This window comes from Bombus bifarius, unplaced genomic scaffold (genome assembly GCF_011952205.1).
Source record: "Bombus bifarius isolate JDL3187 unplaced genomic scaffold, Bbif_JDL3187 scf7180000007992, whole genome shotgun sequence".
NCBI lineage: Eukaryota > Metazoa > Arthropoda > Insecta > Hymenoptera > Apidae > Bombus > Bombus bifarius.
The window spans coordinates 4,020,114-4,038,604 of NW_022884373.1; the positions used below are offsets into that span (position 1 = coordinate 4,020,114).

The window sequence follows — 18,491 nt, forward strand, 5'->3', positions numbered from 1 at the left end:
CAGAAAAGGAAGAAGAGACCGGAGCTTCAACAGGGAAACCTCGTCTCGCTTAGATGGCACTTTAGAGAGTGCTGTCCGCAAATTTTATTTTTCCCCCGCGTTTTCTATGTTACCACTATATTTTGTACGAGAAGTTTCAAAGTACAGGCTACAGGTCCCGCCAGGATACATCACTCTATTGTTCTAGTCTTCCAACTTACTCTAATTCTTATCCCAGCTTTTGGCTCATGTTCTATTTCTCTCTCTTTTTATTTTCTATCTACTTTATTGCTAGTGAAGCTGCAAGCTACGATACTTCGGAAGAAATATCTCTGAAGATGAATTTTCTTTGTAACAAGGTACTAATACGTTCTTACTTAAGGATGAGTCTAATCCTTTCCAAGAAAAATTATCATTAAATACTACGCTGTTCGAAACACTTAATGTATCTCTGTTAAATACGTATGCCTCTACTGCGTCAATCAAGTAAACAAATCTGAGAGATGAGATCTTACGAGCTCGATCGGTATTATTCGTATGATGCTTTAATGAAAATTTATTTTCAGAGAATCGTTACAAAAAAGCGTATTTCCTGATAGATATTTTCATGAACCCTACGTCAATCGATTTTCGGCATGATTTTTTAAAAGCAATAGTTTTAATATAATCCCCATCCCAATTTTCCTATGCAAATCTCATTGCAAAGTCCATATGCAAATTTCCAATGCAAAGTTCAAAGCAAACGCATTCAAAAGTTAAAATTCAAGCAAATCCTATTCGAAAAATATGACGCTCGCTACCTGTCTCATATGCCAAAAAGTTATTCCAAAGCATGCCAAGATATTACTAACGATAAGCTGTACTGGCCAATGTAAGGTCCGTTATTAAGTAAGAGTATCAAATTTTTATATGTACGTCCGATCTATGTAAACCTTTTGCAAGAAAAGTTAATCTTCTCAGATTACGTTCTAGAATATACATATTTTTGTTATTCTTATACGATGGCTCAAGAAGGTACTTCAATGTGCCTGTATATATTACAGACTTTCTATATCTTCATCCATGCGTAGTAAAAATAACCTAACCACGATAATAATATTACCAATCAAATATTCTGCAAAATCAATAAGAGAAGCACTGTATATATTAAATATTTCGAGCAAACATCGTTACCTTAAAGCAAACAGGCAAGCGACCGCTCAACCGGATGGCCGAAATCTACGAAACGAATAAGAACGTCGATCCTATTTGCGTTAGGAATTCGTCGAGAGTCGAGAAGCTGTCGAATCGCGGCGACAAGCGCAGTTTCCCGATCTGTGCGACGTCGCCGCGATTTGGCTCCGATCCAACCGCGTCTCGTGACGCACAGAAACAGACCGAACGCGACGATGCACGCGTCCTCGTAAGAAAAATCCCTGTCCTGTTTCCGACATCGCCTTCGAATCGAGCAGACGCCACGCTATCCCGTTCTCGAGTGTTTTTCGTTCGTCGAACGCGAGTTATCGCGAGCTATCCCGAGCTTGGAAACTTTCCTAGAACGATCCCTGGACAAACTGCTAGCCGAAATCCGACAGGAAATTCGGCTGACGAGTTGAGAACGTTTAAGAGCGCCGATTTGAGAATTACAGAAAAATGCTTTAAGTTACGCCGTCGAAGATTTATCGTCCCCTAAGAACTAGAGAAAATTGTTTCCTATTCTTTCCTTTCTTTTTCTTTCAGAGCTAAGCGAGGACGCAATTAAGGGACAATTTTGACTGTCGTTCTGGATCCCTAGTTTCAGTTATTTCAATTATACGTTATTATCGTTTCGAACGTTGTACAGAGTTTAAAGGCTTTCGTAGAATTTTAGAAACTCGTAGAAAGCTTCGATTTCGGTACGCGTTTGCATCCGTTTTTGTTTCGTCTAAAAGCGAAATACTCGTGTAATTCATCGAGCTCGAAAATTTCAGCTCGCTTAGTTTTCCTATAAACACATCAAGATGAAAACTCATCGATATAACTCTTAAAATAGTTCTCCTGTTGCGAAGCTTTTGTCTTTACTTTTTCTTTTTCTTTTTTTTTTTTTTCTTTCAAAGCAGTTTGATTATGCTCTCGCTGGTTCAACTGGCGAGATCACGACCACCGTCGTGTATTAAAAGAGTAACGAAAAAAGCAAGGAAAAATAATAAAAGACCGAAGCTCATGCAATATGCATACAATCCGTGCTGGCAAAGGCCGGAGCAGCTGATATGGTTTATCGTTAATCTCCGGCTACCAATTACAATACCGTTATCGCTGATGCTCGTCATGCGAGAATTTTTCTATGGAGTCACCGAAACCATCGTCGAACTCGAAATCTCTTCCGAATAATCGTTAATTAAACAGTCCTTTTCACGTACGACGATTCATAAGTAGTCACCGTACTAATCGAGAAACGATTAGCCCCTTGGGAAATCCTTGGCGAATGCGGAAATCTCTGTTTCGACGATGTTAAAAGGAACGGATAGAAGGGATATATTTGTCTGTCGGTGAAAACGCGACTGTTCCAGAGCGCATTTTAATACTCGATTTGTAAATCGGCTACCAAGCGAGAAATCAATCGGTAATGAAAGTTTCATGAGACGCGAATTTGTATCGCGACTCGTACGTCACAAGTTTCTGTTCGTTCGCGTTGCTGCTGAACAGAGCAGACGGGATAAAAGAAACAGATCGACCGTCTCGGAGGATTGCTTTTTACGCAATGTTATTTCGGGTTGTCACGGTTCATTATATTCGTCTCGTTGAATACGATTCCTCGAGAATCGAATCGCGACGAAAAGACCCAAGCTATCGTATTTACAGCGGAGATCCTTTCTTCCTTTCCTTTTTTTATTCTTCATCTCTTTCCCTCCATATATGACACTATAGAAACGCAATAATTTGAAAAGCTGCGCTCGATGAAAACTTCAATTAAATTTGCAAGCAATCGCCATTTACGATTGAACCGCAACGTTCGGCCAGCCGTAATAGCTGGGAAACGAATGTCCAAAAGCGAAACGTTATAGAATCGTATCAAATGCCTCGGTCGTATAATTGATTCATGGATGCTTCCAGTAAACTCTTTTATCATTCAATTTATTCTTCTTTCGTTAGTCGTTCTCGCATCTTGCAATAGAAAGCTTGTTCAGTTTTATCAAATTTTCATAATAACTCTTGCGAAACTTTGCATACTATTGAAATCGATCGAGATTCTTCATCGTTTCTCTAACATTTCTCGAGTCTTCTGGTACAATAATCGTAATGGTTATTAACGTTATGATGACTAGCGAGAAATATTCAAAGTCGTTAAATTTTCTTACAAATAACAAAAATCATATCTTATCCATTGTTGGCGTGAAACTAAACGATCGTCATAGAGTTAACGATCGACGGATAATGCAGAGCGTTTCCTTTCTTGTCAAATTCGCGCTTCAACTTTGTCTCTTCGAAAAAGTCCCAGCTTTCATCAACCATGGCGTTACCGCTTCGCTGCACAATTACTTTGTAGATCGTTCATAAATCCACGAAGTGCATCGATATCAGCAAAGTAGAAGGTCCTTCTTGTTACAGGTCGGCGAAGTGCACACGAAGTGGAGGCTGAAAAAGAAAAAGACACCGTGTAGCTGTATCGCGTCGAGTTTATCGGTAGGCAGCGAGGTGCAGCTTTCCCTATCGCGCCGGAACCGTCGATCATCGTTCGGCGAAAGCAATTTTCCCGTGAAAAATTCCAGAAAAACGTCGTAATGCCGTTAAACGATTTTCGGTCGATCAGCTATTTAAAGGAATAGGAAATACTTCGATCGATGGCTGGTTCATCGAGCAGGAGGTAAAAAAAAAAACTCGTGTCGGTCGATCGAGTTCGAACCTAAAATTTCTTTAGAAATAGATTTTGAACAAAAGATTTCGATATTTCGAAGCGATTGGATTTTCAACGCGTTTTTTCGTTGCTCAAGAAATTTCGAGAAGAACAAAAGTTCCAAAAGCAGCGATCCGTCACGGTCGGTCCGATAAAAATTTCATTGGCCCCGGCTGATCGGAATCACGCGTCGCGAATAAATTTGCATCCGCTCCCCGGCCCCGATAGGTCGCAATGGATTTGCCGCTCTCCGAGAGCCGGCTAGCATCGAGACGTCGATTTAATTCGCGGTCTACCAATTGTTTGTCTCGTGACAACCGTTCTCGTGATCGATCAGCTTCCGTGAACTCGAAGCACGTGCTCTCCCCTCCACGTAAGTAGTTTCTTCTACCAACGAATTAATCATACTAGCCGGCGGCTGTTGATAACGAGCAATCAGTTAAATTGAGATCGTTAAATCTACGCGAAGCTGCCATTCGTGATAACCACAAGGGAATTTTTTTACTGGTTTTTTCGATGCTTATACCGAATAAAAACCACGTAACAAGTGTAATCTTTCTAACGTTGTTTGCCCATGACTCTTGACACCATCGATAAGAAACTGTGGAAAATTTCTTCGCTAACGATCCTCTCTAACGATCTAATTAAGTACCGCTCCTCGTAATTCGAACGGTGTCATTCACGATCGTCGAGCGTCCAAAAAGATTTTGAAACGAGACGCGTGCTGGGTAAACGAAATTCTTCTTGCGCGAGCTCTGGGTATACCGTCGTTGATAAATTGGGCAGTGTCTCGTAAGATCTCGGTTAATCGCGCGTTGCGAAATAACCGGCAATCACATGCTAACGTTTGAATCCTACGTGCCTTTCTTCACGAAAAGCTTGTTAGATGTTGTCACTATCGCTGTTTACGAAATAAGAGAAATTTATCACCGTTTCCAGCCGTCATCTCGCTTCCATAAAACAGACATCCACCCTCTCCGTTCGCTGAAGTTGACGATGGAAGGATGTTATCCGCCTTTGTTCCTTGCAAATTGATTTTACAATTAGCTTCGGTTCCAAAGATCCGCAACACTGTGACGTCTTTGGGATTTTCCTAATATCTCACGTGCACGATCAAACATCGAGAACTTTTCGTCGTAATTTCCGCGATTTCACCTGTCACGGTTAATTTCTTGTCCAGCCTCGACCTACGTTTTAAGCGAGCCACACCTTGCTCCTGAATTTATAAATCTGATTTCCGTGAAAGAGGGAAATGGATTGGGATTCAGCTCCAAGGAAGCGCGGCTCGCAAGATGCTTTTCATGGCAGGGATTAAGATTCTCCAGATTTCAAACGTGCTCTCGAGATTTCCTGAATGCAGTGGATTATAAAAAAAAATCCCTCGTTCTACGGAGAGAAAAATATATGGCACGAAATGCTACTTTATCAGAGGAAGCGTAAAGTTTCCTTGGTTTTTACGTAGAATGTAAGAGGTTTTTACGTCCGGACAAAATGTTCGGGGTGGGATTCTAGACAAGGCGTCGAAGGCCATGGAACGGAATGAGACACTGGCAGATAGAAATGCGTATAAAGAGGAAACGTCACGGGCTCATTGTTTCAAAGTGCACGGTACGAAAAAGCTTCCAACGTTAGTATAGCCATTGGCTAAAAACACTACCGTCACCGAGTCTTTCGTCAACATTTGACGTTTCCTTTGCATTATGCGACCCGCATTGTTCTCGAACGCGCGTTAAGTAACGCGTGGCGATACGGGAACAACGCTCCGTACGATGGAAGATGAGAAAGTTGTGAAAAAAAGCTAGGTTTCTGGAGACTATGGCATATTTCAGTTCTGTATGTAGTCGTGTAAACGCGATAATTATATATCATTTCTGCATCTTAAACGAAGAGAAGTGAACTGGTCGAATGCAAATCGGCGAAGACCCTTGATAGCGTGATGATCAATTATGTTATTCAATATTCACGTGACAAGCCATTGTACGTCGACCGAAGATTCCAATTGACTCACGTGTAATTACATCTGTCACGCTGACGCAACATTTATCAAAAAAAGAATATCGCAGAAATCCCTCGATGAATTATGCAATTGACATTCGTATGAATCTCCCAAATTGTCAGTCGCGGAATTTACATTTACAAATCGATAAAATAATTCCAAGAACATATGTATATATATATATATATATACACATATAAAAAGATATGTATATATACCATCTCTATTCTAGAAATTACTTTTATTCCAGAAACTGTCGCTCGTGTGCTACCAACGCTCAAACACACCTTCAGATACAATCAACACCTCACGAAACTAATTACGTCCTCGACCTGAATTTCTCAGCTACCTAAAGACATACTGATAAGTGTTCGTCTGGTTCCCTTCACACGTTCGTCTCCATTCGTGCACAGTAGTTTGGCGACAGAGAGCGAAGGGGAAACGAATGGGACGAGTCAGACGTCGACAGATTAGAGTTTTTCAGGGAAATTTCCGCGGTGTCGGCGCCGCAGCATGGCTGGGTGTCACGTATCTAAGTAGAAGGCAGCCGCCTGATCTTGGTATAGGGAAGGAAGGCGGTGGCTCTCTTGATACCTGCAGACGACAAGGACGAGCGAATGAAATTGACTGCGGCGCCGTGCGTTTCACGGTGGCTGCGCCACTTGGCTCGACCGTACAAGTAGCTCGTTCCTTCCCTTGTGATTTCACCGGGGCGCGTCGACGAGTAGCGACGTGGCTTCAAACTGAGCGATTAAAGCCGAAAAAATCTTTCCTTCGAAAAGAATCTAGTAGAGTAAAAAGAGAGAAAATGAGAGAGAGAAGCAAGAGATTTCAAGACCAAACGCGACTCAATTTAAAGTTGAGGTAGATCGGAAAAAATCGAGGTTAGGATTTAGAAAGCTGCAGGGTCACTGGCCCGAGTTAGATACGATTAGCTAGAAGATGATGCATCTAGTTCTCTGTGTTCGTTTCATGTTCTACGGCTGTTCGATGATTCGTCCATCGCTGTTGGATTAATTGTCACGAGCGAACGAGTTTCGATAGGCACGCAGAAAACAAGTGGCTCGTGTGTCACATGCCAGCAGCGGTATTTATTGCCTTATTTATGACACCGAGGCCGACGTATCAGCTGAACTGGAGCAGATGATTCCAGTTGCGTTATATCTATGCACGCCTCTATCGTTATTTACATAATTCGTAAAGTTTTGGCGAGCTTGGTCGCCAGAAAACGCGTGGGGTAGACGCAATAGGAGAATCCGCAAAAATTCAACGAGATCTTTGATAACCCTAAAGCGAATTACGTCCGTACGAACGAAAGTTCTCGTACGTAATTTATAGAAGGAGAATAATCGTGTCGATATAAGTAGAAAACATCCGGGATTCTAAATTTTAATTACGGATTAAAATGCATGATAACTCCGTTTCTCCTCTATCCGCAGAAACGTAATCTGTGTAAACGTGCGTATTTTTTACTAGAGATAAATTACATAAGAAAAAATCTCGATCTTTTAATTTATCTCTCTCCAAATAATTTCTGCAATTGATTCACGTTTGTTTATCAAGTCTGCAGAGAACAAGCGACGTTACTATAACTCAATAAAGAAATTCGTACTGTCCCATTTGTTTTAAACGAAGAAACAATTCCGGTTAAAGAATTCCTGATCCGCATACGAAATATTCTCGCGAGGAACGTGGTTCGGAGCGGCCGACCGTTCGATTGCTCGGGCGAAATGGGTTAAACGCAGCACGATAAATAGCTTGCAATTGATTTCGCATTGTAACTGCGGAAACGAGAGTCGAGGCTCGAGGATATTCGCGAGTGTACGCAGGTATGTCGATGGAACAACGTCCAATGGAATATTTCCTGATTTCCGAAAATCAACGAGACAATAGCGAGTTTGTGGAGCCGTGACAAGGATCGATAACTCGGATTACGCGTCTCTAAACTGTATGGAATGTATTCGATAAAATTGCAAAGAAAAAAAAATTAACGGAGAGAATTCTCTCGCTTGCCCGCCAAGGAAATTTTTTTGTCAATAGCGATCGATTCGAGGTGACACGATTCTGATAATGAGATTGTAACTTTTTCTACAAGGATAAGAATAGCGTAAGTATAATAACGCGAAAGAATATACAAATTTGTAGTAAAATAGGAAAGTGGGTTATGTCAAAGAAAGTGATTTTTTCAAGACACTAAATATTCTTCAAGATTACGTTGTTGACTCTTCCTTTCTATTTGGTTCTCTCGTGTTCATTTTCAGCAAGCGATATAAATATTCTAATGATAATTTCTTATCTTGAAAAGTTAAGTGATTCTACTTCTTTTTTGTGATCGATGCGTCACGATATACGTACATATAAAGTTTTCCTTGACTAAATATATCAAAGATAGTTACGTCCTCGATAATTAATAAATCTGCAAGAATACAAATATCATAAACAAAATATTTGCTTTAACGGGAGGAAAGCTCCAAATTCGATAATTTTCACTTCCTCCTTAAATTTTGATTATCAAAGACCAGTTATTCTAATAATCCCTGTACCATTGTACATACAATTTGGAATAGTACACGACAACACCATATCTGCGTTTAATTTCTAAGTAACTGCAAACAAAGTGAGATTTACTGACTTATTATGCATTAAATGCTGCTACAAGCTCTTAAACAAGCAAGTTTCTAAGCTCTCGGTCTTCTAAACGCAAAGAATCCGAATACCTGGCTCACGTGGCACAAACGACTGCTAGTTGATTTAAATCAGCGTTAAATAGTCGTTTAGACAGAATTACGGATAGGATTATTAATTTCAGAAGAATCATTATGAATCGAATCGGTAAACAAATAACGTAAGTGAACAAACGAGGAGCCTAATGCGGTGTGCAAACGCCGATAAACAATAAAGCGATAGAAGATAAGAAAAAGCTTTGGCAGTGTCTTACTAGTCCCTTCCACTCTGTTACCCTTACCCCTTTCCTCGCACTTGCCGGAAGATAGTCTCGAGTTGATGTTCGTCGCTCTATCGCTGCGGATAGCTCTATCTCGCTCCTCGTCCCGAACATAATAACGTGAAGTGGTTTACGGACTGCGTTCAGTCAGAGTACGCGCTGCCGTTCCGATCGCATCGGATCACATCAATCTTCTATCGCTACTCGATACAGACTCGCGAAGCATCGCGACACTCGCCACGAACACGCAACACGTGTACGTTTATGACCACGTCGTAAAACGTTCGAAAATTCTAGCTTGAGAAACGCGTGAACGCGACGCGAATCGTCTTGTCACGCAACGATCGTTCCGAGCTCTCGGCATTCACTGGCCAAGGTGTCGAAGGGAATCGAGCGCGACACCTGTAAACATAACTAAACTCGAGACTGTTCCGCGGGTAGATTCAAACACGAGGTCGTTCAGGATAAGCTCGATCTACGTCGATAGCATTGACACGCTCTTATTTTCCGCTACCAGAAAGGACTCGATAGTACAGGAAGAAACGGCCCCGCAGGAGAGCCCAGGATGACGATCGGCGCGTCGTCCATGGTGATTGACTATCTGGTGTTCGTCGGCTGTATCATCGCCGCGTTTGTCATTCCGCTATGGGGCAAATTTCGTGGCCGTCGAAAGGAGACCACCAAAGCGGACTATGTATTCGCCACCGGAAACGTCTCGATGGGCGCCATGATGTTGTCCATCGCCCGTGGCACCCTTGGTGTCCGATCTTTCCTTGGCTATCCGTCAGAGCTGTATTACAGAGGTAGCGCCATGTGGGAGACCATCTATGGTATGCTGCTCGCGTATCCCATCGTGTGCTTCATCTTCGTCCCTGTTTACTACAGCCTCGGCATCACGTCAGTCTATCAGTATCTAGATATGAGGTAATTATCTGCGAGAATCGTGTTATTTCGCGATATTCGTGAGAATATACGTTGAGAAACGCTAGCTTGTATATTGTATCTTGCAAATTCGAATTCTCGCGAAAGAAAACATCTCTTCCTTTGTTGGATGGAAAATTTGATGCCGCGAGGAAGCAACCGATGTACTTGTTTCATGTAAATTTCATATTTCGAAAATATATCGAAATAATCGATGACCGAGGAAGTTAGTAGATTCTGTCGTCTAAACGGAATACCAAGCGTAGCATCAGCTTTTTCTCCTCGAAATAAGAACGCCTCGACTTCGTGGCGTTTCGCATCGAAATCACGCGGACACGTGACGGATCATGGAAAAATTTAAATTCACCGTGTACACGATGCTCGAGAAGCTCGATATCGTCGTTTGCTTCGCCGAAATCAGGCTGCTTTACATTTTCAATTTACGTGTACCAACCATGATATAATCCCCACTCTTCTCCTCTTTTTCACGATACTGCGAACCTTTCTAGACTCTTTCTTTAAATAGAAACGATTGTTTCAGATAGTTTTTAGAGTTTGATTTTTCCTATAAACCTTGAAACTACTCTCGCGTTTAACGATTATGTCCGGCCGTGTCGGAGAATAGACCTCTTGTAATTATGCTAATCCACCAGGTTCAACTCGAAGCTAGTCAGATGCCTCGCGAGCTTCTCTTACGTGATACGTAGCCTGTTGAACTTGGCCGTCACGATATTCACGCCTTGCGTCGCTCTGAAGGCTGTGATTGGCTTGCCGTACTGGGCCAGTATCTTGGGGATCACCTCAATATCCGTCGTCTTCAGCGTTATGGTAAGTTTGATATTAAACGTAAAAGCTTCGGATAATGATTTTCGAGAATCATAAAAATGAAACGTTAAGCGTATCGTAATGTCCTATTACATGTAACCAAGAGGTTGAATATCCTATTAAAATTACAAAAGAATGTTTTATCTAACTTACAGAACGGTACAGAGAAATAGAATACAAATATTCGACTGAAATATTTTCGAAAATAAATGATATCGTTTCAAGTTATATTAGGTTATCTCATAAGTAATGAGATTTCTTTCTTATGAAAACAAAATCTGACGGAAATTAACCAGTGATATATAGACTGTTGATGTTTTTATGGAAAATTTAAATGTCCAGAAGAGTACAGAATGTACATACTAATATACAAAAATACTGTACCATTATATTTATAACAATTAAAGGCTGAAAGAATAATGATTCTATTCTATTCTAGATAGATTCTATTTCTTTACTAATATTCATAAAAATGTAAATTTGCATAAACATCTGCAACATAGTGAAGTATTTCGCTCATTTTCTACAATTGTCGTCACTTTCCTATTAAGCTTTCCATTCCCCTTTTATAAAAGACCGATGGTGACGAGTTCCATTGTTTTAAACTCAACTCTCAGAAAAACCTCGTTACTTGTGACCTCATAAATATTCATTCGAGAACAAAAGTTCATCGACTAGCATGATTCTACTGTAACGCGGCGATGCAAACGGAGAAGAACGTTTCCAAGGACCGATGATTTTCCGCGTAGAGACTGAAACATTTAAATCGTCCTCACGATGTCCGCCGCATTTTCGTCCCATCAATTATTCGCGATCCGAGGAAGCAGACTATTCGTCCCTGTTCGTGGTGCATTTCCAGTAGAGAGGATCGTAAATACGATACGCGCGATCGTAAAACATACACGAACAGCGGTGACGAGCCATAAGTGTGAAAATCTACCGCTTTATATGGCCTTGCTTATATCGATACGTTCCCATTCTCGAATTCATTTACGCGTCCTTTAATAATCTGCAGTTGCTCTCCGCAATCAAACTCGAATCAACGAATATTGCAGACTACAAACGAAAATGCTCGTCTTTTTATTCGCAGGGTGGTTTGAAAGCAGCCATCCTCTCGGATGTCATACAAGGAGTGACGATGATCGGCGTTTCGCTCGTGATAATCGCTAAGGGTTCCGCTGATATCGGACCTGATAAGATTTTGAACGTGACGTACGAACGTGGTCGATTAGATTTCTTCAAGTAAGTACAAATATAAATCGATTATCTAGGTGCCGAAATTAAGTAGGCTATTAGGGATTAAAATCAGGTGAATTTCACACTTTATTTTATTGGACATTTATCGACGATCTCGCGAGCTTGAAACTGTGTCACGTTTCGTACGAAATATCTGTATGATCTAACCGAATAATAAATCGGTGTTAGTTCGAAGGGGATGTTCACATGGTTTTATTATTTTAACGTTGACTCTGAACAATCGATCCTCTGTGGACGTTATAGCAACATCTAGCTAAGAGCAGCAATAAGATTACGAGACATTCATCGCGTAATTCTAATTCAAAACACTCGTCTCGCGAAGCGAGGCAGTGGAGAAGGAACAACGTAACCTCGAATTACAACCGTGGGTCCCTATCGAATTAGCCCAAATCCGTGTTTGCTTCGGTGCATTTTTAGTGAAAAACAACTCGAAGCGTTTCTCTCCAAGTTAAACCTATAACGTCGAGCGTTTTGAAAACGAGAACACTTTTGATCGACTGCTACTTCAATTTCTATTGAGTCAATAGGGCCGGTCTCTGATTTCAGCACAGATTTGGATCCCACCCTCCGAGTGACGACTCTGTCAGCAACCTTGGGTCAATTATTCATGAGCCTGTCCATCTTTGGCTGCCAGCAGAACTTTGTGCAACGATACTGTAGCATGACTAGTCAACGGAAAGTCATAAAGTGAGTAATTTCTTTTATTCGACCTTACCAACCTTTTCTAGAAATTCGCATATTTATAGAAGATTTTTCGTACCTTGCCGATAATTTTGAGAGGAAATAATTTCTCAAATGAAGTTACGAATGTTCTACCTCGGTAAAAATTTCGGAATTTCCGAGCATCAATTATTCGAAATCTGCCTCGAAGTTTCTGCAATTTCAGCAAAAATTACACGATATGTAGGGCGAAGTTCGTGAATACAGAAGTTGCCCATACTACTTCGAGGCACGCACAGAATTAGCATTTTACGCGACAGATATGTAAACAAGTGTCGCGTAGATAACGCCACGTGTTACAACGTGCAATGCTAAAATTCGTGTCATGGAAGAGGTCTGCCAATAAGGAAACGTTTATTAAAATTCTACGAAAAAAGGAAGTTTCCAACTGAAAGATAGAAAGAAGAGAAAGTAAATTTCACAAGTTGAATTTGTCGTAATATTTTGCCATCGCCATTCCTCGCGTTACTTCTGGCCCCTTGGAGTGGCTTTCCGCCGAACAATCGAGAAAATCACCGGTGAGGGAGATCCGATGAGAATTGGGATTCATTCTGTATCCCCGAAATCGAAGCGACAGGAGTACGAGTCGAAAGTTTGCGGATCACTTAGTCGACGTGTACACGGAATCGACTGTTTCCCCTGGAGCTAGACGAGGAGCAGGGGAATCCTTCCGGAGGTGATCTCTGTCCGGCCGACCATGTCTAGTTTTCTTTCCTTCTTTTTTCAGTTCTTCCTAGCTTTGTATTCTTTCTTTTTTACACGTTCTTTCACTCTTTCTTTATCGATCGAAGCAATCGAGGTCTGACTTTTTAATTAAAAGGTCAATCACAAATGGTGAAATGAGTCATCGTCACGCTGCCAGAGACGCAATTTTTGCCTGCCGCTGCGTTGGTTATCTTACTAAATTATTATTATGATCCGGCTGCATGAGTCGCGTGACAGCACGTGATAACCAGTCACTTCGCATTATGCAAATTGTTACAGTCGTCTGGCTGTTATTCTTACTTATGATTGTCCATTAATCGGTCCTTCTCCTCGTTTATCGAAACACCGGACAAACAACAGCGTTGCTTACTTTCGCTCGTCGATTTTTCATATCGGTGTCATTTTTTAACTGCATCCAATTGGAATAAACATCGAGCGCAAAACGCGTTAATGACGTGTGTGTAAGCCTGTTATTTAAAAAAGCTAAGATATGCAGCAGAACATTTATCTAACTCGCATAGAATCATCTGTAAGTCAAAAAGGCTATAAATAATTTCTAGGAAATTGTAGTATCCGCTGCCGTTTAAGAACCACAGCCGCTTCTTTTCATCTGGTGACGCGATAACTCCGTTTTTCATCGCCGAACACCTGCGATGAAAAGCGGACTTCTTCCCGCCGAAAGTAATTTGCGAACTTCTTTTCATCCTTCCTTTGGGATAAGAAAGTTAATTCCGAATGATTCGAAACGAGGAAACCGTACAGGATGGTCGATTATATAACCGACGATCGAAACGCGAAAAGATCTCTGGTGACGTTTCGCGAAATGAACAAGTGACATTTGTGAAAAGCATAACCCGTCCCGTCGTGTTACCGTACAGGAGAAAAATGAAACAAACGAACAGCCGATTTCAGAGGCAATTTATCTCTCCCTTTTTCGAACGAAACATCGACGAGGACACGCGTTGGCATTCCATGCTCGCGGACGTTTTATTAGAGCATAAATCCGAACAGCGACGCATCGGTGTAGCTGCGATAAAAAGCCCCGCCGAAATGGACTTTTATTAGAATATAATCGCGGCCATGGTTACGCGTTCTCTCTTCGCGATAAAAATGTTTTCCCGTATGGATTTTTATTAGAGTATAACCGCGTGCGAGCGAGCGATCCGAAACTACCAACGATTTGTCACTTTATTACGCAATTTCGAGCAGCATTGATAAAGTTTTTATTGTGAGAACGTGCGAAAGAAAAACGACGTCGCTGTTTTGTTCTAGGACGTCCGCGCACAGAACGGATAACCGTTTGAAATTCGTCCGAAATCCAACGATACTTTTTCCTCTTTCGATTGGGATTTTACCGAGATTCGTCGCGAGAATGAGAGCTCCGATCGTAAACGTAAATAATCCTACATATCTCGTGAAATAAAACGTTTAAAATTTACGAACGTCGAAAACCCCTTGGTAGCAGAGCAGATTTTCATGCAGTTCGTATCGGCTTACCGTTTTCTGATTCGTGAAATTTTCTCCGCACTCCTCGTTACCACATAATCAATGAGCCCTCCGCCTGGCACCCGGACTGGGATTAAATGGCAGCGGGCCAAACTTTTAGGAGCAGATACTCCTTCTCTAGCTAAGGTCAACAGTATCAAGTCGACCGTGTATGTATCTAATGACGTTCCTCGCTCGTAAGATCTACCCCGAATCGGTTTTGCACGAGTTGCAGGTAGAAAATAAAAGTCCATCGAATGACGAGCAATGAATAAATTGCGAACAGGAACTTTTACCATTACACTCAGGCTGTTCACATCCTAATGGAAAAATATCTCGTGCTTCTTTTAGGACCATGTTAGCCAACATGCCGATAATCTTCATCTTGTTCTCTCTCTCCTGGGTGGTTGGCATGGTAATCTTCGCTAACTACGCGGACTGCGATCCTCTCACACTAGGATACATCTCGAAATTCGACGAGATCGTGCCGTTCTACGTGGAAGACAAGTTCCTTAACTTCCCCGGTTTGTTGGGTCTCGTGATGGCTACTCTATTCAACAGCGCGCTCACCTTGGCGGTGTCGAACCTCAACTCTCTAGCCACGGTCACGTTCGAGGACTTCCTCAGTCAGATACCCGCACTCAGAGAGTTGAAAGATAAGCAGCAGCTACACCTCATCAAGGCGATCAGCGTTATCTACGGCGTGCTGATAATAGGCGTGAGCTTTCTCGTGGCGATGTTGTCGGGAGTAATCGAGTCGTCGATGCTGATGACATCGGCGACTTCCGGTCCGTTGCTTGGCGTATTTGTGTTGGCTATGTTGGTTCCCTGTGCCAACTGGAAAGGTGCTGCGGCTGGGATGATCTTCAGCCATGTGACCACTTTGTGGATAACCTTCGGACACTTGAGTATCGGCAATATGCACAAGGCGGAATCGCTTCCTCTGTCGACGGAGAACTGTCAGAACGACACGTTCTCTCCTTGGGTCACGCAGTCTGAACGCTTGTTGGACGCTGCGCTCAACGTCACGAACAATCAGTATCAAAGCGTGCCATTACTTAACGCGACCCAGGCAATATCTGCCAGAGGTCCACTCGAATATTTGTATAGCATCACGTACATGTATTACGCGCTCATAGGAAGTCTGTCGACGGTGATCGTCGGCATTATCGTGAGTCTGCTGACGGCTAATCCACAAGAAGACATGTACGAGCAACATCTGCTTCATCCACTGGCGGTGAAGATATCCAGACACTTCCCGGGAAGACGAAGATTGTACGCGAGCAGCACGCGGTTACAGAACGAGCAGAACGCAGCGAATGCGACTGCTTCCTCGTCGGTGACCTCGATCGCGAATGCCGCGGAAAAGACTGCTCCTCTTCAAGGAATCGTCGATGATAATGGGAAGCTTCACATCGACATCGGTTACATGGAGAAGCTTAATGCACTCAAGAACGTCTCGCTCGATGTGACCAACGAGGTCAACAAAGGAACAAGGCTTTGAGAAAAAGTTCCCAGTGTGACGTTCAGAACGCGATTACAGTGTTGCTCGATCTTTTTCGAAAACGAGGCTGATTTCCATTTCCCTCTCCAACTGTTGTGTTAACGAACCTTCAGGGTGAGCGAATTATTTTCCCGTAGATGCACCATTTTTACGATTCTTTGTTAGTATTATAGTCAAATGACGACCCTAGAAATATCTTATTGTTAGTAGTATTCTCATTGACCATCCTGTAGAATCAGCATACAGCTATTTTTATTTCCAATAACCAGACAAACGCGCAATTTTACAGGGTAGACGCTAGTACAAAGTTATATGCATGAACGAATGGCTTCGTTGAGCCACATTTAAGAAATAGTAGGCGCGCGATATTAATCGACCGACTGTGCACGCGCATACTTAAGCGAAGTAATTACGTTAAGTGAAGTGATTCCAGGAAAGATGCGATCACGCGTGTCTAGATGCCGAGAACTAAAATTCAGTCGGTTTTTCCCCAAGGTATTTCCTAAAACACTCCCCAAACGAGCCCGCTTCGGTAGTTGCAGACTACAAACGGTGGCATTTATCGGTGCACGCGAAACTGCATCTACCCTGCTGACTCGATTTTCTCCTCGCGTTTCTTTCGTGTTCTCCTCCTTTATATTCGTTCCTCTTCCGTCTTGTCCGTTTTACGTCTTTTAATGACGAGATCGACAAGCTCTCACTTTGTTTTCCTCTTCAACGCGAGCTTCCCATGCGAAGCACTTAAAGGAAACGTAAGTTTCGTTCGAGCACACGAAACTTCGTGAGAACACCAAGCCATTTGCGATAGAATCTTCATTTCGCAAATTTGTAAAGATACTGTACGTTATACGTACACGCGCATCTAATACTCATTGTTTAAAGTCAAGAGCGGAATCCGCGAGTCCTTGGCGATGTCAAGCACTTGTTTGCAGAGTTCATGTTCCCGATCATCGAGAAATTATCCGGTATGTCTATCTCGCTCCCCGGCGATACGGGGAAACGTCGTTCGTTATTCGTGTTTGATACGAGAGAAAGTAATCTCTGACATTTGTAGAACGCTCACGCCGGTGACCTGTGCCTGTTGGTCCGCTCCTGCGTTAGCGTGTAACGAAAGTATTGAATCGTGATATGATTGCAAAGAATCAAGTAGATGTTAATGCGTTTCGTTGCGCAAGGTCCGGATTCTTAAGGTCAGAGTTTCCCGCGACGAATGATTCACTATATGCAAATGAATGAGGCGTGTATTGACAGAGCGTGATGAACAGTTCACGCAAATTGTATATTGAACGATATTGTATATTCTACGATATTCTACGTTATTATAAGTTTTATATCTCATAGATTATGCGTTATTTTTTTAACAATATATAGACATATCTATAGAGAATAGCAGCGCTAAACACGATATATGTAAAATATAAAATGAATCTGTATGAAATACTGTGAATATTTATTTTGTTCTCTTTTTGCATACAAATATATCACGTTTTGTACGTGTTGTGTTGAAAATTCATCATTCTTTACTTTCTTTCCTGCTTCATCTATCGTCTGTCTGGTTATTTATTCAAGTTGAAATATTTCGAATTTCGCGCTTCAATTTACATTTTCCTCTACTTTACTCGATAAGATTATTTTACTCTGTCAATAACGAAACAGATATTTGAAGACAAGAACCTCGTTCACTTAATAAACAAATTCTAGCGCCGACTGCAGCAGAAAGATCTCTTATTGTACGAAATAAAACTCCGCAACTATGTTATACCGTTCATTCATCACGTCAATCAATCGATTAGATAGCGTTATCGTTTATTCAGGTTATAAAGATATGTAGAAAGATAGAGTATATACGCGAGTCATATATTATCGTGTAAGTGGATGCGATACGGAAATAGAAAGAGAACGCTGCATAGAGATTCTTTCTGTTATTGTCTAATAAGACACGCACACTGACGCTGCTCGTTGATCGATATTACACTTATAACTTACATATTTACTGTACAAACGTGTATATGTTATTAGAGGAGGACTCAAGAGGCCACTATATACGTAGAGTCCTCTTTCTATTCCTGCATCACTGTTTCAATTCGCTTACGCACTCTAATCTTTATATCTCTACGAGTCAAATCGTTCCAGCTGTTCTGACTGTTTCTTCGAACTCTGTCAAATCTGATACCATTGCAATGTAAAAATCACAACGAATCGCTTGGATTAAGAATCAGCTCGCGTTTGTCGAGAGAAGCCATCAGCATCGAACGACTTTATCGTTGAATTTCCTTGAAACTAAAGTACGACAAATCTATCG

At 41.8% G+C, this 18,491-nt stretch overlaps 1 protein-coding gene and 1 long non-coding RNA gene across 2 annotated transcripts; one reads left to right on the top strand and one right to left on the bottom strand.

Moving 5' to 3' along the window:
• Window positions 1–2,501: 2,501 nt before the first annotated feature.
• LOC117205724 lies at window positions 2,502–9,139 on the bottom strand. The gene is made up of 2 exons (XR_004487282.1): window positions 8,794–9,139; window positions 2,502–3,573 (listed from the first exon to the last, which is right to left on the bottom strand). It is a non-coding gene; the product is annotated as an uncharacterized LOC117205724 (long non-coding RNA).
• LOC117205721 (sodium-coupled monocarboxylate transporter 1) lies at window positions 8,910–17,702 on the top strand. Its single transcript, XM_033444418.1, has 5 exons — window positions 8,910–9,696; window positions 10,347–10,521; window positions 11,609–11,760; window positions 12,322–12,462; window positions 15,037–17,702. The coding sequence occupies exons 1-5, from the start codon at window positions 9,338–9,340 to the stop codon at window positions 16,187–16,189; spliced, it is 1,980 nt and encodes a 659-aa protein (XP_033300309.1). The 5' UTR covers window positions 8,910–9,337; the 3' UTR covers window positions 16,190–17,702.
• The last annotated feature ends 789 nt before the right edge of the window (window positions 17,703–18,491 follow it).

What these genes read in the sequence shown, in the direction of transcription:
- LOC117205721 (XM_033444418.1), top strand. Translation starts at nt 9,338, where the DNA reads ATGACGATCGGCGCGTCGTCCATGGTGATTGACTATCTGGTGTTCGTC. An exon ending in TATCAGTATCTAGATATGAG is followed by an intron (nt 9,697 to 10,346) that starts GTAATTATCTGC and finishes CTAATCCACCAG; the next exon opens with GTTCAACTCGAAGCTAGTCA. An exon ending in GGTCGATTAGATTTCTTCAA is followed by an intron (nt 11,761 to 12,321) that starts GTAAGTACAAAT and finishes CTCTGATTTCAG; the next exon opens with CACAGATTTGGATCCCACCC.